Source organism: Daldinia childiae (assembly GCF_008694065.1).
Source record: "Daldinia childiae strain JS-1345 chromosome Unknown Scaffold6, whole genome shotgun sequence".
Classification (NCBI taxonomy): Eukaryota; Fungi; Ascomycota; class Sordariomycetes; order Xylariales; family Hypoxylaceae; genus Daldinia; species Daldinia childiae.
The window spans coordinates 854,326-874,683 of NW_022984647.1; the positions used below are offsets into that span (position 1 = coordinate 854,326).

At 47.6% G+C, this 20,358-nt stretch overlaps 8 protein-coding genes across 8 annotated transcripts; 5 read left to right on the top strand and 3 right to left on the bottom strand.

Moving 5' to 3' along the window:
* Window positions 1–270: 270 nt before the first annotated feature.
* GL218_06140 (U6 snRNA phosphodiesterase) lies at window positions 271–1,441 on the top strand (the record flags this gene model as incomplete). Its single annotated transcript, XM_033582839.1, has 2 exons — window positions 271–529; window positions 645–1,441. 2 exons carry the CDS (start codon window positions 271–273, stop codon window positions 1,439–1,441), a joined length of 1,056 nt encoding a protein of 351 aa, XP_033433962.1.
* A 387-nt stretch (window positions 1,442–1,828) lies between these two features.
* GL218_06141 (Endoplasmic reticulum oxidoreductin-1) lies at window positions 1,829–3,794 on the bottom strand (the record flags this gene model as incomplete). The annotated part of the gene is made up of 3 exons (XM_033582840.1): window positions 1,829–1,937; window positions 1,994–3,582; window positions 3,699–3,794. The coding sequence occupies 3 exons, from the start codon at window positions 3,792–3,794 to the stop codon at window positions 1,829–1,831; spliced, it is 1,794 nt and encodes a 597-aa protein (XP_033433961.1).
* Window positions 3,795–5,696: 1,902 nt separating this feature from the next.
* GL218_06142 (Cyclin-dependent kinases regulatory subunit) lies at window positions 5,697–6,231 on the bottom strand (the record flags this gene model as incomplete). Its single annotated transcript, XM_033582841.1, has 4 exons — window positions 5,697–5,739; window positions 5,788–5,846; window positions 5,913–6,057; window positions 6,122–6,231. The coding sequence occupies 4 exons, from the start codon at window positions 6,229–6,231 to the stop codon at window positions 5,697–5,699; spliced, it is 357 nt and encodes a 118-aa protein (XP_033433960.1).
* Window positions 6,232–7,495: 1,264 nt separating this feature from the next.
* Window positions 7,496–10,393, top strand: GL218_06143 (Protein polybromo-1; the record flags this gene model as incomplete). The annotated part of the gene is made up of 6 exons (XM_033582842.1): window positions 7,496–7,591; window positions 7,956–8,050; window positions 8,193–8,984; window positions 9,034–9,295; window positions 9,343–9,925; window positions 9,978–10,393. The coding sequence occupies 6 exons, from the start codon at window positions 7,496–7,498 to the stop codon at window positions 10,391–10,393; spliced, it is 2,244 nt and encodes a 747-aa protein (XP_033433959.1).
* Window positions 10,394–11,218: 825 nt separating this feature from the next.
* Window positions 11,219–13,385, top strand: GL218_06144 (Heat shock protein SSB1; the record flags this gene model as incomplete). The annotated part of the gene is made up of 5 exons (XM_033582843.1): window positions 11,219–11,261; window positions 11,396–11,573; window positions 11,648–11,813; window positions 11,870–13,058; window positions 13,117–13,385. The coding sequence occupies 5 exons, from the start codon at window positions 11,219–11,221 to the stop codon at window positions 13,383–13,385; spliced, it is 1,845 nt and encodes a 614-aa protein (XP_033433911.1).
* Window positions 13,386–14,033: 648 nt separating this feature from the next.
* Window positions 14,034–16,070, top strand: GL218_06145 (putative dehydratase IlvD1; the record flags this gene model as incomplete). The annotated part of the gene is made up of 4 exons (XM_033582844.1): window positions 14,034–14,478; window positions 14,531–14,742; window positions 14,810–14,846; window positions 14,917–16,070. 4 exons carry the CDS (start codon window positions 14,034–14,036, stop codon window positions 16,068–16,070), a joined length of 1,848 nt encoding a protein of 615 aa, XP_033433957.1.
* Window positions 16,071–16,210: 140 nt separating this feature from the next.
* Window positions 16,211–17,360, bottom strand: GL218_06146 (putative oxidoreductase YjmC; the record flags this gene model as incomplete). Its single annotated transcript, XM_033582845.1, has 2 exons — window positions 16,211–16,533; window positions 16,592–17,360. The coding sequence occupies 2 exons, from the start codon at window positions 17,358–17,360 to the stop codon at window positions 16,211–16,213; spliced, it is 1,092 nt and encodes a 363-aa protein (XP_033433956.1).
* Window positions 17,361–18,000: 640 nt separating this feature from the next.
* Window positions 18,001–18,732, top strand: GL218_06147 (uncharacterized protein; the record flags this gene model as incomplete). The annotated part of the gene is made up of 1 exon (XM_033582846.1): window positions 18,001–18,732. One exon carries the CDS (start codon window positions 18,001–18,003, stop codon window positions 18,730–18,732), a length of 732 nt encoding a protein of 243 aa, XP_033433955.1.
* Window positions 18,733–20,358: the final 1,626 nt, after the last annotated feature.

Below are 20,358 nucleotides of genomic sequence, written 5' to 3' on the forward strand. Positions count from 1 at the left end.
TGTCTACCTGCATATGCCCCCTCAGCCCTACAGGTTGCAGCCGCCGCTAATGCGGGCCAGGTAACACCAAAACGCCGAGACCAATGTAAAGGGGCACCGCTATCTCAAAACATGCTTTAAATATCCGTTGGTTGCAGCTAACGAAGTTCGATGATTGTACACCTATGTACCTAGTACTTGCAGACTTGCCAGACCATTGATTATTCTACCTCTTAAGAAAAGGAAAGGGAATACGGCAATGCTATAGCTTTTGGGCACATTGGTAGCTTAATGGCGTTGGTAGATTACTCTTCCTCTGACTCGGAGCCTGAAGCTGGGGAAGCGGCATCTGCGACTAAAAGGCAGAAGACATCGCATGGCGGGACATCAGTGGACTCAGCTGCGCTCCCACCGCTCCCCGATGCGTTTCACGACCTATACGCGTCTACCGTGCGGGTGAGCACATCCGACGACCCAACGCTGCATCAGGGCCGTAAACGCGTAAATCCGCATAGAGTCGGTAGCTGGCCGAGCCATCTATATATTGAGTGTAAGTTCATACATGCAGACCTTAGATCTCCGTACGAATAGCACGTACGAAGAAGATACCTGTTGCTTACCAGGTACTTATCCTGGACTGCATACACATCACTGACGAACTCCAGGGCATCCCACAACCCCCCAGCGCAATGCTCTCTCCACCTTGCTTTCAGATCTCCAGATAGCACTCACGCCGCTATCAGTGAGTATCACGTCCTTCCTGACGTCGGACCTAGACACTCCGCAGCCGCTGCACATCAGCCTATCGCGGCCCATCGTGCTGAGCACAGCGGAGAAAGATGATTTTCTAGAGCAGCTAATCGCACGTATCAAGAGCAGCAATGTAGAGCCTTTTGATCTCGCGCCACGGGGTTTGGAATGGCATCGCACGACTGAGTCAGAGCGCTCGTTCTTGGTGCTTAGGGTGGGAAGTTCTGCTTCTGCCCCGGAACCTGCTCCTGCCCCCACAGCTGGCGGAGAGGAGGATAGCAAGAGTAATGAACGGAAAGGAAAAGGTAAAAGGAAGGGGAAAGGGAAAGGAGGAGAAAGCAGCTCTAAAGCAGATACATCTACCGCCGACTCCTCAAATAACCCACCTCCATCTCCAACGCAGCAGCCGCATAACCCAGAACTAGCAGCGCTCCTGCAGCGATGCAACGTTCTTGTGCAAGAACACCAACAACCACCTCTCTACGCCTTCTCCGGCGGCAGCGACGACGCCTTCCACATCTCCATAGCGTGGTCCTTCGCCACACCCTCCTCCGACGTCAAGCGCCATACCGAGCGTGTATTCGCAGCCAGTCCGCAAGCCGAAGTGCTGGCGATGCGCGTTCCGGTGCGCGGTGTGAAGGCTAAAATCGGGAACGTGATTACGCATGTTGAGCTGCCGGTGCGTGGGAAGAGAGGGGTCGGGGAGGGATAGCTGGACTAAGAAGGACTATAGTAATGTGGGAAATGGTAAAGAACTTGGTTATGGATATTGAAGAGCAGATCCGGATAGCTCTTGCTTAGTTTGGTAACAAGGGAGGATACGAGACATGGATATATGTTTATAAATGGTATGTAATGTACTATTCTACCTTCACAAATAGTGATAGGACCTTAATTGTTATAGACATGATATAATCCCATTTCTCTTCTGCGGTCTGCAAATACCATCCTAACCACAAATCAAACGCCAAAAACTCCGCCTATGGATGCTAGCTTTATGCTATTGCTGGTAATTTAGGCACGTATACAAAAGCACCCAGTGACCACCTAACCCTAAACAAGTGCCGTTGATGCGAATCCGAAGTGTACAAACAAAGTTCTACAACTCATCGAGGCTAGGCCGCGCGAACCCCCAGGAACGGGGCGAGACGGGCAAACCGATGTAGAACTCCCAGAGGCGTTTTAACTCTGAGAGGATGATATAGGACCTATAACATATTAGCATTTCGATATGGGAGTTGCAGCAAATGTGATTCCGACTCACAATGTTTTTGGGAAAGCTACCCAAGATTTTATGACAATCTTAAATGCCTTGTATACCCTAGAAAGCTCCTCGTTGAATGCGTCACTTGCCGTCTCTGGGCTGCGGCGTTCCCCTTTAGGTGGCACGTTGTCTTCCTCATCCCACTCCTCCTCGAGCTCCGACTCGGCTTCTGGTGTTGATTCCTGTGTATTTTTTGAAATACCAACCGCATGTGGCTTCTTGGCCCTGTCAGGTATCGCCTGTGTGGGTTTCTCCTCAGCCTCCACCATGCCCCTGAACCCAACAAGAGCTTTCATAGAGCTGCTTAGTCTGGCATAGGTATTAAACAGCGCTACGAGTTCTGTTCTCTTCAACACCGGGATATCCTCGCTGTCGTTATCAAACTCGAATAATACCTTCAGCGCTGCACCGTATCCTGCAGTCTGCAATTTGCCCCATAGCCTACATTTATCGCAACCCACGCAGTCCATCACGCGGCTGACATTCCGGAACCGGTTCTTGAAATCCTCCTTTAGAGACGGACCCTCACCATTCTTAAACATGAGGCCCTCGTCAAAAATCTGAGGTACTGAGGCCGCACTCTGAGTTACAGCGAGGACTTTAGCCTTCGTAGCTGCATCCTGGTCTTCATCGCCAGTGCAGAACGTATAGCTCTGCAAGTGCGGGCCAATTTTGGCAACAGCACGGGTGACGAGAGCATAGTTGAAATACAAGTTGGAAATACGTTCAGGATGTGTATGTAATCTTCCTTTGTAACATCCTAGATTGGGTTGCCACTCGCCGGTAGTCTGGTTCAAGAAGTCCCAGCAAAGATGCGTACTAATGCTTGCGTGCATACCGGAGACGACACGGTAGAACACGCGCTTCTCCAGACACTCTCCTTCATTCTCTAACCCAGTCTGCGTGAATGTAGTGCTTGGATTTTGTTGATGCAATTGCAATATTTGCTGTCGTTCTGCATCTTGAAGCACATTGCGGAAGTCCTGTGCGGCTGGCCCTTCAGCCACAGGGCTGATGCCAAGGGAGGCAGAATGCGGGAACGAAGACTTCTGGAAACAATTCTCCCTGTAGATGGCGTCCCATACCATCTTGGCACCTTCGCCGGCGTATCCAGTGAAACGCTCAGGGTTGTGAACTAAACTAACGTAGTCGCCTTTGCCGCTTGCGCTTTCGTCCTCCGGTATGCAGTAATCCCGCTCGTCACATTCATCGTCATATTCCACTACACAACTCTCGCCTACGTTCTCTCCCAAGAGACCTTGCAGTGGCTTCTTCGGTCGCTCTTTTTGGACTTTCTTCCCGGGATGCTTCGCAGACGGACCCTCTAACTTGCTGAGCTCGCTTGCCCTCCATATCTTGGGTATGTCTTCCTCGTTATCTATTGTGTTTACTGCACAGGCTATATTGCCACACATGGCATTTTCGTCGTTCCAGAAGGGGCATTTTTTATTAAACAGGTTGAGGCGGTAGTAGGAGAAGAAGTCGGTTTCTCTGGTTAGCTCGTCTAAGGCTGGTTTGACTTTACGGTTCAGTTTCTCGAGTGTGGAATAAGAGGCACAAGCGTCGGATACGATGGCGCGGGGCGAGATCTGGACAGTTTCATTTTCGTTAGAAATAATAAACTGATATTGAGATGTTGTCGCTGCCAGAGAACTGGCAGTAAGACATAGATAAATAACCACGTTGCTCAATGAAGGCGACATACTGCGCATGAATCATCTCGAGCTTCTCTGCTCTTACATTGCCCAGGTGTCCCCCAAAGCGCAAAGAGTGACAGGTAGAAGAGTTTCGCGGACTTCATAACGGCGGAACCGTACCGGGTATATAGGTGGGAGGAATGGATGGACACCTAATTATTATTAGATTGTGAGGAGAAGACAAGACAAGGTCTGGTCTTTCTTCTCTTTTTCGGTATTTGATTAAAAGAATACGTATAATATAAGTTGGTAAGGTGGTAATATGGTAATGTGTTAAGAAACTCGGAGGAGCAACTCTGATACGCTGCTACGGTTAAATTCCAAGTAGCAACTACCTAGGGATAGGTACATAATATCATGTACCTAATGTATAATGCAAGTATGAGGTACAACCTTAGAGCCACCTAACTTTTAACTTTTAACCGACATATAGGTAACTTTCTCAATATTTCTCGTTGGAACTTGATAGAAAGCGAGTCTCAATAATTATGAAAACCGTACAAAATAGAATAGAAAATATTATACTCATATAACATCTTTTATTGATAAAACTGCCAACGTGTTCACTTTTCAACGTCATACGATTGTGGTCTGTAGATAGGCCCGTATTGATATTGACCTTTTTTTAAACTACGGATAATAGAATGTTGCCAGTTTGCATTGCCCCAGGGTCCATTTGTTGAGTGATACCTACATGTATTACTGATGATACATTGACGTACCTACCAGTCTGCCTGTCTTCTCTGTCAGCACCTGGGCACTGCCCTGCATGTGCTAACCTATGCTAACCTAATTGGCAGCTCCCGTGGTGGAGGTGCCTAGTGTATTATGGGAAGTTCTAGAAACGGTAGCCCGGAAGCTTCCACTCGTCTGCAACCTGCCGATACCTCGTACCTGGTCACACAGAGAACAGAGTGGAGCGATGACACCTGCATCTAACACTAGAGTCTTTATTAATCTGTACATAGGTATCTTATGTTCGGTACGAATTCTAATATCACTTAACACTATGTATTGCCTTGGTGTCCTTTGTGATAACTTGCCACTTCAATGTTCTTATGTGATTCATACCTATGGTACCAAACTTGTTCTCTCGGAGACTATTCATCGTATGTTAAATAGATTAAAGAGTATTGTTATTAATTAGCAAACCCCTTTCTACTTGAATCTTATTTGGCGGAGGCCACCGTCTGCGATATACTGCAGGATCGTGGTTGGCTTACCAGTCATCCCGCAGCCAAGGTTCAAAACCCTACCTGCCTAGACCAGTAAGAAATCCAGATAAAAATAAATGTCCGGGAACAGCAAGTACGCAGATAAAGTTAACCTGTCCAAGATCTCAGCATGTTTACCTATTCAAATCGTTACTGTATCTGGTAAAGTTAAAGCTCTTCCTGGTATATTCTATTATGTATTGATGTCCATGTCCCTGTCATGCAGGCATCACCGCGTTTGTTAAGAGGTAGATTATCATAATCAAACCGCAACTATTAACAGTTTTCCTAATTAATATCATGATGCTCTCTATTCATTCAAGTTCCTATGGATCTCTATAACCCAAAGGCAACCGACCAATGTGTGGCTATTTATGTCCTAATAGGAATAGAGCGCGGGCTCGAGAATCTAATTCCTTATAATCGGAGTATCCGCCGCCACTGCAACAGAGTCGCTCAGGTCTCCTTCATGCCCTGGAATAGATGCCAATAACCACCATTCTCATCTGTACGTGTTTCACGCCGCGAGCTGTCGCATAGTTTTATGGCCTTCTAAATTTATGAACAACATCGACAGGGGAGAACAGCCCCGTTTGCGCCTCGGCGGGTCGAGCCAGAAACCAGATGGGTGAATAGAGTTGAATCGATTAAAAACGGCCATAAATCGTCGCGTAGCATTATCCTCTAACAAATGTAGATGTCGCCGTGCAGTGGATGGGCGTATCAAGAATAATTTACAACGATAGTCGAATCCCACATGAGGTAATAGGTCAGCGTCCATATTTGGATTGTTCATAGATCACTGAGGTGCTTGATAATTGAGAGGTCGCCTTGGCTAGGTTAATATTATTCAGCTAAGTAGATTGGATGTTGAAAAGCTTACTTAAATAATAAGATGTGTGGCTCTGGTTCGTGGACCTCATAGTGCTCCCAGCCTAGGCTCTGTAGTTTCGCGTCTTGTTAGTCCACATGACTACCACCATAATCAACAACACCAGAGCAACCTACCTGGGTAATACCGATCGCACGCCACTCATCTTCCCACAGCAGCTTCAATGTGCCCTTGGATGGGTCGTGGTAGTCCTTGGGAATGGCCTTTAGCATAGCTTTCGGCAGCTGAACATGACGGTATTCGTATTCGCTGTCTGAGTAGCTAATCCTCTTTGTTAGTAACACACTGTAGATCCTTGCACAACCGAATTGTCTTGTAACCATACCGAGCAGAGTAGTGGATCGAGTCGATGAATTCTTCCAGGCGCGCGCGTTCATCGTCGCTCAGAGGGCGAGGCGCCTTGTTGCGACGAGTAACATCAATATTCATGGGCATTATGGCTGGCGAAGTAATTAAGTCTTATGATAAGATTCGGAACGATAGCCTTCTAATAGTGCAGCTTGATGGGCACAAGAGCTTGCGCAGATTTCAGACGGCTATGCGTGTAAGAAGAAGTGAAGAGGGTGGGTGAGATTAGGTGTCGGCTGGCCGAAAATGTATGCTGTCGCGTGTGGAGGGGAAAGAGTAAAGACGCTCCCGTCGCTTGTCGCTTGTTGCTTGTCAGAGTGGATATGCGTCCTCCAACACTGCTGTGCGCGCAGATAAAACAAAATAATCAAACCGTAAAATGTTTGAAGAGTTACAGGCAAACTTTGAAGTAGCCTAAACGAAGAAGAAGAAGAAGTTACAACTTGAAGGTTGTAGAGTTATTAATATTTGGGAAGGACAAGAGCGCGATTCTTTAAAGGTTGAAGTTGCGGTCCCCAAATTTTGGTTGCATGGAAGATGGAAGTAAACAGTGCTTGAAGTGGGGGCCTTAATTGAGGATAAGCCACATCGAAGCAAAATCGTACCTTATCTGAGGGGCAGGGGCTGGCAGGACGACACTACTGTTTAAGCTGCTAAGGAATGGACAACAAACTATGACATAGGTACTTAGGTCCGTGCACTATTTCTTTTTTTCTTTTTTTAATCTGTGCTTGTGGCGCATTGATTTTGCGACAGTTCTGTTACCTAAGGTGAGGAAGGAGAGATCCGGGCTTCTTTGGTTGCTAGGGACGGCAAGCACTGACAAGGTCGCGTGTCAGCCAAAATTGGCAGCTGGCAGCTAGTGGCCTATTACTTTGAACGACCTAACGTTTTGCGCAGAAGCTTTCCCCATAATATTGCTATGCATCCGACGCCTTCCCAGGACGACTAGACATACACATATCGTATCAACTCTTTGCATTGCGATAATACTCGATTCTCCTTGGCGTTTATTTTTTAGTGAAGGATGTCCGTCTGCTGAGGTAATTCGGTTATTCTATATATCGATAGGTCTAACTTAGGTATTGACCAAAGAGGATAGGTAGAAAAAAAAGATTCCCTCTCCTATCTCCTATCCGTCTTACATTATTAGTAGCGGTACCAACAATCCGCGTCGGACAATCCACAAATCATCACCACCATCGCATCGCGTCAAAGGCCCTGCAACCCCATCATCCTAGCAGCTAAAAGCTTATTGACTTTTCCATTGATCGCGCAATACAGCAAGCTATAAGCTGCAACACCTCGGTTCGCTTCTGGATGCGCCTCCGATCCTTTTTCCGTCGCAGCAATGGATAATAAGAGGAAGGCTAGCGGTGCAAATGGCATCGACTCGTCGGCAAATGACTCTAATGACCGAGCTGCTAAACGTCGCAGACTAGTAGAGGTATGTTATATATTCCGAATCTCTATTTGACCTTCCACAGCATTTTGCGCGTAAGCCTTGCTGCAGCACGGCAACATTACCTACGTTAGGTTATTGTGCACCGTAGCTGTGATGCGATGCGATGCGATGCGAACCTGTCATGGATTATTTTTCAAAGATGAAAGATGAGAGATGAGATTTAGAGCTAGGGAGGCGGGGGTTTAGGACAAAAGTTACGAATGCTATTTAGATGCAACGACTTTTCTGCCGAACACCCTGTTCTCTATGCATGCTCACAACCTCGAACCTCCAAATTCTGCAGTTTTGGGGCTCTTGTTCCCCTATCCCCTTTATCTGTTCATTTCTAATTTAATTATTACTATAGGAATTCGGAGATCTCATGAACGGTGAGACCAAAGAATCAACTACTGCGTACGGATTAAATATTTTGGAATCAATCAGAGCCACTACCGATAAGAAGTATGCGCAGCTCTTTTATTATTACTCATATGCGATATATCCCTTCGACACCTTTCTTGAGCTTCATTATTAACCTGCACTTTACTTATTAGAGTGAACTTGCATTTTGTAAACAACGTGGCTAACTTCTTATCTATCACAGTGGCCGACCAGTTTCACCTTACTTTGAGAAGCTTCCTTCTCAAAGCAAGGATCCGGAATATTACCAGAAAATACGGCTTCCCCTCTCCCTAGAATCGATCGAGCAAAAGCTGAAGAATGGCGAATATACCAACTTATCTGCCCTTGAGAGCGATCTCAAGCGTATGGTTCAAAACGCGAAAGAGGTCAGTGAGCGCTCGTCTATGACTTTTGGCGATGCCGAACGAGTGCGTAAAGCTGTTAGCAACTTGATGACGAAGCACAACCCCGCGTATAAGACCGGCAACTATACCGCTGTGGCTACTCCACTACCACCAACCCCTGAGCCAGACGATAACGAAGGCGATGAGGATGCCGAGGGTGAAGAAGAGGAAGAGAAGGAGGCCAGCGTAGAGAATGTACAAACCAGTCGGGAAACCGATGCGGAGGAGGTAGCCCAAGACGAAGAAGCCGAAATTGAAGAAGTTGACGGTGAGGATGGCGAAGAAGATGAAGAGATCGATGAAGAGGATGAGGAGGCTGAGGAGGATGAGGAGGATGACGAAGAAGAGGAGGAGGAAGAGGAGGAAGATGGAGAAGATGAAGATGGCGAACCAAGCCCAACAGCCCGAAAACGACGACGACCTGGCCGACCACCGAAGAATCCTATTGCACATGCTCGAAAAGTCGCAGCCCGCGGACCGACGCCAGGCAAAGCTGATAGTCACTATGAAGAGGTCTCATACAAGGACTTGACTTTTCAACAGGCGCAGGAGAAGATCGTAGAGGAGCTACTCCGAAAGAAAGACGAAACGTAAGTCTATTTTAACCCTTTGGCATGCAGTTGACTAATAAGCCTGGAGTGGCGAATATCCGTATTTCGAACCGTTCATCTACCTACCACCTCGAACCCTTAGGGACTATTATGAGGTCATCAAGGAGCCATTGTCGCTTAAGGCGCTACAGAAACAAGTCCGAGGTCAGCATGGCAGAGGAGGGGCAACATACGTGACCGATTTCAAAAGCTGGGCTACTTTTGAAGACCAGGCCAGTTTAATCTGGAAGAATGCCTACCATTATAATGAGGATGGGAGTGAGATATCCCTCATGGCCCAGGAGCTTGAGGTAAGGTTTTCTATCTTATTTAGTCAAATTTTGACTGACTGTTGTAGCAACTGTTTCAAGAGCACCTAAGGGAGGCCAAGCTTCATGTTCCAGAGCCGCCACAGCCACAGCCAAAGATCAAGCTGAAGATGCCACCCAACTCGGAAACTCCTGTACATCCTAAGAAGATTACCATTCATGTTGGCGGTAAGAACAGCGCTACAGGATCGCCAGCCCCGGTGACAGGCCAATCTGGCGAAGGGGAGATCACTCGTAATGGTACACCTATAAGTAGAAATCCCTTTGGCGGTTCGACGGCAACTTCAGTCAGCCTGAGCCAACTCGAGAAGGCCAGAAGTATGTCCGCTTCTGCAGGTCCTCCTAGTCCGTCGGCCGCAGGGGTAACGAAGTCCGAGGATGCCGTTCGACCATCCCTAGCGTTCACGAACTTTCAGCAATTCGCACCCCCGGCGATACCTCCTGCTTCGAATACTCCACCTAGCGCCCTGCCGAACTCCGTACCTAACGCCATACCAAATGGCGTCCTTCCTACACCTCCACCGCCGCCGCCCCCACCACCTCCTCCACCAGCTCCAAAGTTGTCAGCTGCAGAAATCCTCGAAGCCCAGAAATACCGACCGCACCCAATTAGTAAGAATTCTCCTTTAGATGCCGTGTTTGTATATTATTAACCAAATCACAGAGGAATCGGATGCTATCCTGCCCAAGCTTATCATCATGTCTCATCCTGAACTCCAGATTGAGAATCGAATGTCAATCACGATTCCGGCTAGTCTTACTGAAACCCAGCAAGAGTTTGTTCTAAATGCCCCTACCAGTTATTACCGCCTCCGACTTAAGCCAGAGGTGGCACCATTCTTGGAGGCTCAGCAGCGTGAATGGAAATTGAATGTGATACATAATGGTGCGCGTCTATACCCTCCCCAAAGTCACCCTAACAAACCAGGCGAGCCTATTTTCGACGTTACTCTACAATTTGGCCTTAATCGCCTCGAAGTATCTTTGGTAGCAGCTCTTCCGAAAGGACAGAAGGCACCTAACGGATTAACTGTGGAAATGGAGAAGTTTGTAGTACATTTTAACGTGCTCAGACATTGACAGCGGGCGCTTTGATTGAAAGTACTGGCAACTAGAATATAGTTCAGTTGTTGCCTTACATGGAATTATCAGTCTGCGTTTCTATGGTTGGCTTTTGGAGTTGTGCTCGGTGGAATCGGAACGAATAGGTTCTAACTACTCAGGTAAATTTTGGCCGATGAGGCAATATACATATTTGTACGTCTAGGAGGTTCATTGCGGTGGAAACTTGCTGGCGGTCCCCCTGACAATTTCGGGAATGACTCGTTAGTTAATTGCGTTGCCTTAGTCTTAGTTATATAAGAATGAATCCCAATTCTTGCAAATCAACTAGTTTCTACGGGTCAATGCAAATACAAACAAGGTTTATCCAAGAGAGATTATATGCAACTAAGCCTACATAGACATAACGTATGTTTACATCCATATACGTTGGGAATTGTTGAATATGCCCTGCTTAAATATTTTCATCGCCTTTAAAAAAATTAATAGATATTTAAGGACCCTTTTTTGGTGGGGTGGAGATAGGTTAGACAGTCTATTCAACCAGTGATAGCCCAGTCCAAAAGGCTGGACCCTGAACTTAAACGGCCCCTCCGAGTACGTACCCTAAGACGCTAAACCGGAATTATATTAGTTCCGGCGGCAAAGGTGGGATGGGGAAAAACAGAAAAAAAAATTTGAGAATTGTAATTATTTTCACCGCCCGCATAAAAATTCGTGAAATCCCCCCTCCATAACATCCCCCTCCATACCTTACCTTCTGGTCCATCGTCCCCAGAACAATTTCTTCCCGCAACATCCAACTGTATCTGTGAACTTGTTCAGTTGAAAAGAACCCTCATAATGGCGGAAGAAGTCTACGACGGTGCCATCGGCATTGATTTGGGTAAGTTTTCACAATCTCTTCTTCACCATTCACCCCGCACCTTGACATGTCATTCTGTCGCATTATGACCTGTTGGGATATTTTATGCTGTAATGAGCACCCACTAACATTTACCACCTTTGTGTGAATAACAGGCACAACCTACTCCTGTGTTGCTGTCTACGAGGGCAACAATGTCGAGATTATTGCCAACGAGCAGGGTAGCTTTACTACCCCTTCTTATGTCTCCTTCAACGAGAAGGAGCGCTTGATTGGTGAGGCTGCCAAGAACCAGGCTGCTATGAACCCGCGAAACACAGTTTTCGATGTCAAGTACGTTTTGACCCCGCGCCCCAGAATTTCCCTTTTTTCTCGCAAAACCAAGCAGCTAATTTGTTTTGCGACAGGCGTCTGATTGGCCGACCTTTCAACGACCCCATCGTCAAGAAGGATATTGAATCATGGCCTTTCAAGGTCGTCGAGCAGGGTACCAACCCTCTCGTCCAGGTTGAATACCTAGGAGAGACAAAGACTTTCTCTCCTCAGGAAATCTCTGCCATGGTCCTTACCAAGGTAATTTAATACAACCATGTATAGCGCTGAATAACAGACTAACGCAATTTATATAGATGAAGGAGATTGCCGAGGTCAAGCTCGGAAAGAAGGTTGAGAAGGCCGTCGTCACAGTCCCGGCTTACTTCAACGACAACCAACGTCAGGCCACCAAGGATGCCGGTTCCATTTCTGGACTTAACGTGCTCCGTATCATTAACGAGCCTACTGCCGCTGCTATCGCGTACGGTCTAGGTGCCAACAAGTCTAACAAGGAGCGCAACGTCCTTATCTACGATCTTGGTGGTGGTACTTTCGATGTATCGCTTCTTAACATCCAGGGTGGTGTTTTCACCGTCAAGGCCACTGCTGGTGACACCCATCTTGGTGGACAGGACTTCGATACCAACCTTCTTGACCACTGCAAGAAGGAGTTCCAGCGTAAGACCAAGAAGGACATCTCTGGTGACCCGCGAGCTCTCCGAAGACTTCGGACTGCTTGCGAGCGTGCCAAGCGAACCCTGTCCAACGGTGCCCAAACCACCATTGAGATTGACTCGCTTTTCGATGGCGATGATTTCTTCCTTCAGATTACCCGTGCTCGTTTCGAAGACTTGAATGCCAAGGCCTTCAACGGCACATTAGAGCCTGTTGCCCAGGTCCTAAAGGATGCTGCTGTCGAGAAGAGCGCTGTTGACGAGATCGTGCTTGTTGGTGGTTCTACCCGTATCCCTAAGATTCAGAAGCTTCTCAGCGACTTCTTCGATGGTAAGAAGCTAGAGAAGAGCATCAACCCTGACGAGGCTGTTGCGTACGGTGCCGCCGTCCAGGCCGGTATCCTCTCCGGCAAGGCCACCTCGGCCGACACCTCCGACCTTCTCCTTTTGGACGTTGTTCCTCTATCCCTCGGTGTTGCTATGGAGGGTAACATCTTTGCCCCCGTCGTTACCCGTGGTCAGACCGTCCCCACGATCAAGAAGCGAACTTTCACCACTGTTGCCGACAACCAGCAGACCGTGCAGTTCCCCGTTTACCAGGGTGAGCGTGTCAACTGCGAGGATAACACCTCCCTTGGAGAGTTCACATTGGCACCTATCCCCCCTATGCGTGCTGGAGAAGCCGTTCTTGAGGTTGTCTTCGAGGTCGATGTCAACGGTATCCTGAAGGTTACCGCTACCGAGAAGACCTCTGGTCGCAGTGCCAACATCACCATCTCCAACTCGGTTGGTAAACTCTCGTCGACTGAGATCGAGAGCATGATCAACGGTAAGTTTTATTTTTGTATTGCTTAAGTCGCTGGAGCATAACTAACTCTACTTAATAGATGCCGAGAAGTTCAAGAACAGCGATGAGGCTTTCAGTAAGCGATTCGAGGCTAAGCAACAGCTCGAGTCCTACATTAGCCGTGTTGAGGAAATCATCTCCGACCCCACCATGTCCCTCAAGTTCAAGCGTGGCCAGAAGGACAAGATCGAGCAGTCCCTTAGCGATGCTATGGGTCAGCTTGAGATTGAAGATTCCAGCGCTGATGACCTAAAGAAGAAGGAGCTGGCCCTGAAGAGACTTGTCACCAAGGCTATGTCCTCCCGATAAAGGAGTCTCTCATTATTTGGCGAATTAGGTCATGGATTATAGATGGGCGGCTGGCTAGGGTCCCTAGAGTCTCCCATAGGTGTTTTTGATGCACATCTGCGCTGGATTAACATTGGTATCCAGAGGGGGAAAAATAGGACTTGATGGTTCATTCGGCTTGGTGAGACACGAGGGAAAACATAAAAGTCTTCCAGGATGGTCTTACGCTTCCATGGTCCTGTTACCCACTATATCCCCTTCCCCTCACGAAAAACAACCAACATCGGCTGGTTGGCGGCGTATTTGCATGTAGACTAGGGAAAAAGTGACCCAACAGGGATGATTGCACAATGAATTTAATGTCTCTCACGTTAACTTTTTTATCTTTCTCATTTTTAAAGTGATCTCCTGTCTGCAGATGGTGTTCTAAACCGATTACCTTTCGATTCTCTTTAGTCGAGATACCTCTTCGTGGATAATGTCGTGATGTGACCTAACAACCCCCCCCGCAGCTATCGGTACTATTTAACGCGATTCTCCAAGGTTGGGGTCCCGCATATTAGTGTAGTTGAAATGAATAATACTAAATACAAGTCATCTTATTGGGTTGTGATTTCGACTTATACACAACACATTCTATAAAATTTCTCCTATATTATTGATTTAGCTATGTCATCAAGCACCCAGGACGACAAAGATAAGTCCCAAGCGGATGCGGAGCTCAACGGAGACTATGATCTGTCACAGGCGATTGACTCGCGGCAGGGGATGCGGCAGGGACTGACATCGTACGGCGATGCGCACTTCTCTCTGTTCCTACGCAAGGTGTTTATCAAGGCGCTAGGGTATTCAGAGGATGCGCTGTCGCGGCCGATTGTTGGTATCGTGAACACATTCTCCGGGTTTAACCCGTGCCATGCCAACGTGCCGCAGCTTATAGATGCAGTGCGAAGAGGAGTGCAACTTGCAGGAGGGCTGGCTGTGGATTTCCCGACGATCAGTTTGCATGAGTCGTTTGCGGCGCCGACGAGCATGTACCTTAGGAACTTGATGAGTATGGATACCGAGGAGATGATTAAGGCGCAGCCGGTTGATGCTGTAGTGTTGGTGGGAGGTGAGTGTGTTTATGATTTTGGTTAAGGCGTAGGTGCTGAACAGAACAATAGGATGCGATAAGACGACGCCGGCACAGCTCATGGGCGGGATATCGGCGAATAAACCGATCCTGCATCTTGTTACGGGGCCGATGATGCCGGGTAGCCATAAGGGCGTCCGGATCGGGGCGTGTACTGATTGTCGGAATAATTGGGCGAGCTTTCGAGCTGGTGTTATTGATATCGAGGAGATTGCGGCGCTGAATGAGGAGCTTGCGCCAACGGTAAGTGCTATAACCTAGATATTCATTTAAGAAATTGGGTTGAGATGTGCTGAATTATAGGATATAGGCTGGCACGTGTGGAGTTATGGGCACGGCGAGTACAAGTGAGTATTTTTTCAAGATTTTCTATTATCCCCTTTTCACTATTTGCTTCCCAACTGATTAGTTTTATAGTGGCGTGTATACTAGTCGGACTCGGTCTCATGCCATTTAAAGGGGCAACAGCACCAGCCGTATCATCGGCTCGTCTACGAATTGCGGAAGAGACGGGTGCTACCGCTGTGAAAATTATTTCAGCCGGCGACAAGTTAAAGCCGCAGGCCTTACTAACGCGGGAGTCGTTCCTTAACGCTATCATCGTACTACAAGCCATTGGCGGCTCTACGAACGCTGTGGTGCATTTAATGGCTATTATTAACCGGCACCCTGCTGTTGCGGGAACAATCAATCTTGACACCTTCGACGAAATTGGGCGTCTCACTCCTCTTCTTGTAGATCTGAAACCCAGTGGTTCTAACTATATGACCGATTTCCATAATTCGGGCGGCATGGCTGAACTGCTAAAGGAGTTGAGGCCACTTCTACACTTGGACGCGCTGACGGTCTCCGGAAAGACGCTTGGTGAAGCACTGGATAGAGAGCGCTCAATATCGGTGCCGCAAGAACTACGTTGTATCCAGCCCTTCGATACTCCTCTTTATCCAGCTTCCTCGATAGTCGTGTTACGCGGTAATCTCGCACCTGGGGGGGCCGTTATGAAAGCGAGTGCGTCCAAAGACCGTCGGCTCCTAAAGCACTCTGGGAAAGCCGTAGTATTTGCCGGGTCCGCGGACCTAGCTGTACGTATTGATGATGATAACCTAGAGGTCACGCCCGACAGCGTGCTAGTGCTACAGAACATTGGACCGGTTGGTAACCCAGGTATGCCGGAGGCTGGACTGGTGCCAATCCCGCGGAAATTAGCAGCGCGCGGAGTCACAGACATGTTGCGGGTTTCGGACGGACGGATGAGCGGTACGGCTGGTGGCACCATAGTGCTACATATCTCTCCAGAAGCGGCGAACCCGGAGTCCGTGCTGGGGATTGTAAGGGATGGCGATGTGATTACGTGCGATGTAGAGAAGCGACTCTTGCAAGTGGAAATTAACGATGAGGAAATTGAGCGTAGGAGGGAGGCTAGACGTGTGGAAGTAGAGAAAGATGGTTCACAGCACCCCTGGAAGATGAGGGAGAAGATGAGAGGATATAGGGGCTTGTATATGAGGTCGGTTAATGAGGCGGATCAGGGGGCGGATTTTGACTTTTTACGTGCTGAAGGGTCGGGGTAACGATTCATCACGTAGAAATATTTACTGTGCTATTATAAGCCATATATTGATAGTCATCGTCAGGGGCGCCATCGAAAGTAGTGCTTTTATTGAATAGAGATGTCATATAAATAGCCGGAATACCAACGCTCTCCAAGGGCTCATTGATCTTTAACAACAAGAGCATGTTTTCCGACTTTCTTCGCTTCTTCATTTAACGCATCGACCTCGGCTCGCACCAACGGGATTCCCGTCTTCTCCCTCTGCTCCTGCGTCAACTGCTCGATCTCGCCCGGGAAGTATATCCGCTCGACACCGGCGGCTTTATCCGAACCAACAACTCGTTGATATAGGAAGTCCATCCTCTCTCGGAAATCGTCGAGGCTCATGAACAGGTCCGGTTTGATAGCTACGAGGAAGTGCCCGACATCTGATGCTTTGCTTGGGTCATATGGGCCTGTAACCCCGCCTGCGAATGCCGAGCCTATACGTTAAGATTAGAAGAAAGCTAGGGTAAATATGTTTCCCAATGGATTCCTTACCTGATAATACCCCTGAGAAGACGTCCATCATAATAGCTAGCGCCGAACCCTTAGGTCCTCCCATAGGAAGCATAACTCCCTCCAAAGCCGCAGCCGGATCATCCGTCGGTCTCCCTTCAGCATCTAAAGCCCAGTCCAGGGGAATCTTCTCTCCCCTCCTCTTAGCCTTATAAATCTTACCCCTGGCTGCCACAGACGGTGCCATGTCCAGTATAAACGGCTTCTCCTTCCCCCCAGGAGCACCGCAAGCAACAGGCGACACACCCATGAGCTTGCTCTTACCCCCGAACACAGGTAGCGCGGGGCTCGAATTAGTAAACACCAGGCTCATCATTCCGGCATCGATAGCCTGCTGGACGATCCAGGCGCTCATGCCGAAGTGGTTCGAGTGCTTGACGCTGACCATGCCGATGCCGAACTCGCGCGCCATGTCGCAGGCCGTGCGCATCCCAACCTCCGCCGCCAGGAATCCGAAGCCGTTGCGCCCGTCGACCTGCGCGACGACAGGCGTGACTTTCGAGACGTCTGGGGACGCGGTAGCGTCGAGTACGCCGTTGCGCACTCGCGCCATGTACGACGGGATCCGGTTGATGCCGTGCGTGTCAACGCCCCGCAAGTCCGCTGCCACGAGACATCGCGCTACAATGGCAGCGTTGGGCTCCGGTACACCATTTTCCACAAGAATGCCCTCGATAAACTTTCGGGCCTCGGCGGCTTCGACGTAAAGTTTAGTGTCGGACGGAGGTTGAGCTGCTGATGTCTCGGCCATGTTATGTGGATTAATAAGATTAGTGTGGAATGGAATAAGGCGATGCCAATTTTGAGTGTTCAGACATGAGATTCTGATGATTAAATTTGTAATGTATAAGCCCGTATACATAGCCCGGATTACCTGTTCCGAAGATAGACTCGTCCGACCTCGGACTCGGTGCCGTTACCGAGATGACTCCAACGGAGCGGAGCTATACCGAGGTTCTCCGCTTCTATAGCTATCTAGGTAGGTAGTATAAGACAAACCCATTCATAGTTACGAGATAGTCGAGAACAGATTAGTGAGACTTTACTGGGTTTTCATTAGCATACTTTTTTCTTTTTTCTATTAAAATTAGAATTAGGTAACTTAGGATTGCTGTTAATAGAAATATTCTCATCGCGCTTAACCTAGGAGTTCAGGACGTCGAAGGTAGGTCTAGTTCCGGAAACATTCTGACTGTAAGACAAATCTATAAAAGTGACCGACCATATGTGCTAGCAGGCCGCGGAAACTTTTCTCGGGCACTTTACATGTATTTTGATCAGGATATGGACTAAGATAGCTATATTTAAGAATGGAATGGAGGACTACTTTCAGAATGTCTAGAGTATCTAGGTAGCTCTAACAAAATTACGAATTGAATTTTAAGAAAAGAATGGCGCACCTAGAGCTTTTTCTCTTCACATGGGGTCTCTACCCTCGCCGTATACTCATCTACCTTCACGAAAAGGGGCTCTTCAACTCCCCACACATTAAAGTCACACAGGTGACCATATCTGCTACTGCTGAAATGATAGCACCAGGAAAACCCAAGGGTACCGTGCCTATTCTAGTCTTGCCAGATGGAACTTTCATCAAGCAATCAGTGGCGATTCTAGATTACCTCGAAGACATATGCGACAAGCCTGAGGAAGCCTGGCAACAGGATATCGCATCCGCTGCGAAGACCTCCATGCGAGGGAGCAATGCGCGTGGTAGAGCGACGATAAGAGAGATTCTTGCGTTGGTAGACGAAGCTACATCTATGTTTGGGTTTGCTTGTCATAAAGGCAGCAAGCTCTTCCTAGAGATAGAGCCTACAAACTCAGCTGCATCGAGCATGGCTATGGGTATCGTAAGGAGGAATATGAAACTTCTTGAGCCTTACTACGAGGGTCGATTTGAAGGAGATAGTTCCGAAGCCGAGAAAGTTACTATAGCAGACTGTGTCTTTTTCTCGTTTTTGCAGTTCTCAAGGGAACTATATGGGGTCGATCTGGTAGCGGATTCGGAGTTGAGAAATCTGAGGAGGTTCTATGTTACATTTAAAGAGAGGGAAAGCGCTAAGATCCCCGAGGACTTTTACCCTCTGTATATCAAGGAGCTTGCTCCTATCTGGCTGGAGTGATGGTTATAATAGAAGGGGTATATAAGGATGTTGTATAGAAGAAGGATCACACAAGAGTAGAAACAATCGACTCTAGGTATACGTGTCTATAGGCTTGAGCAAGTTAATATTGGACCCGAGATTTAAGATGGATGGGTAGAACTGGGTACCATAAAGAGTTTAAAACCAATTTCTTAAGAGAATATAGATCTTAGTATTAACCTATAGCAGCTGTCGCACACGTGTCAACCTACCTAAATAGTATACTCTACCATACATTATTCACATATGTATAACCCCTAATAAGAGGTATTGAGTCTACTTTTGAGCTTAATATTACCAAAACAAAGACACCATCATGTCTTTTAAATATGATACGTAAGCTAAATATGACTTTATAGTGTAGCAAAGGCACGCCCAAGAGCACGATTGGGTATAGCTTATACTACAACAAGTTATCAGTAAGGCGTCACTTAGGTGTGTCCAAGAGAGTTATCCGAATGTGGTTCACGCTTGACCATATCTGGGACGATGCGTATTGCACCGTACATTGAACCCTGTCAACCCGTAGCGGTGTGTATATCTATTTTGTTCGACCCACCTCTTAACTTCAATCTATCTTCGAGGTTTAGCCAGGAACAACGGCGATCCTCCCGTGCTGTTGGGACCACGTGGCAGTATAAAAGGGCTACAGCACAGCTTAACTTATTGCTTTTGCTTTTCTTATACTCTTGGAAGGAAATGATCGGACTCTTCCAACCAAGTGCTAATGACTACCTGTCTAGCGGATTCAAACCAGACCTGTAGGAAACGTAAGTAATCTAGGTACCACCATGAGCGGGTTTGTCAAGATTCTGCTAGAACTGGTTATATGCGTGGCTACGCGGCTTAAGTGGGAATATGCAAAGCATGTGTTAAGAATCCACAGAAGCTAGATTTATCATGGGATATCACATGAGCGGAGCAGAGGAGACGATATATTTCCTATTTCCATATACTACTTTCATGTAAATGCATTTGGCACGTACTGTGACAGTATCGAAGCCCTAGTATCCCTTCCTATGTCGTCCGTAGCAGGTCCCCTTTACCGAATGAATCCAAACTCAGTAGTAGCATCCAGTTAAGCAATGCTTGGGGGTTCATTGACCACATCATCCTTCTTGGCGATATTCGGGGGCTCATTGACGATATCCTCATCTCTCCTGGCAATGGAAGGAGACTCATTAACTATATCTTCCTCCCGCCTCGCAATAGAAGGGGGTTCATTGACTACCTCATCCCACCTAGTAACGAGAGAGCTCTCAGCGACCGCTGCTTCTATTAAAAACAATTAGTCCCCGAAGGTTCAAGATGATTGTCTCTTTCTATGTGTTAAGTGCTTAACTTACTGAATGGAAGCGCTGTGGCTGCTGATATAATGGCACATGCCAGTAGGAGAGGCTTGCTAAGAAACATGTTGATGTGAGATGTAATTTGTAGGCGAACACAAAGTTATTGTGTTATGTCAGTATGATGTCTTCGAGTTGGAGGTTGTTTTGGTATCCGTGGCCCTGGAGTTCTTGGCTAACCGTCGGTTCGGGAGGATGTCAATATATGCTGAAGAATTTCCAAAACTCGGGTTCGCATAAACAAAAGTAGGTGATATGT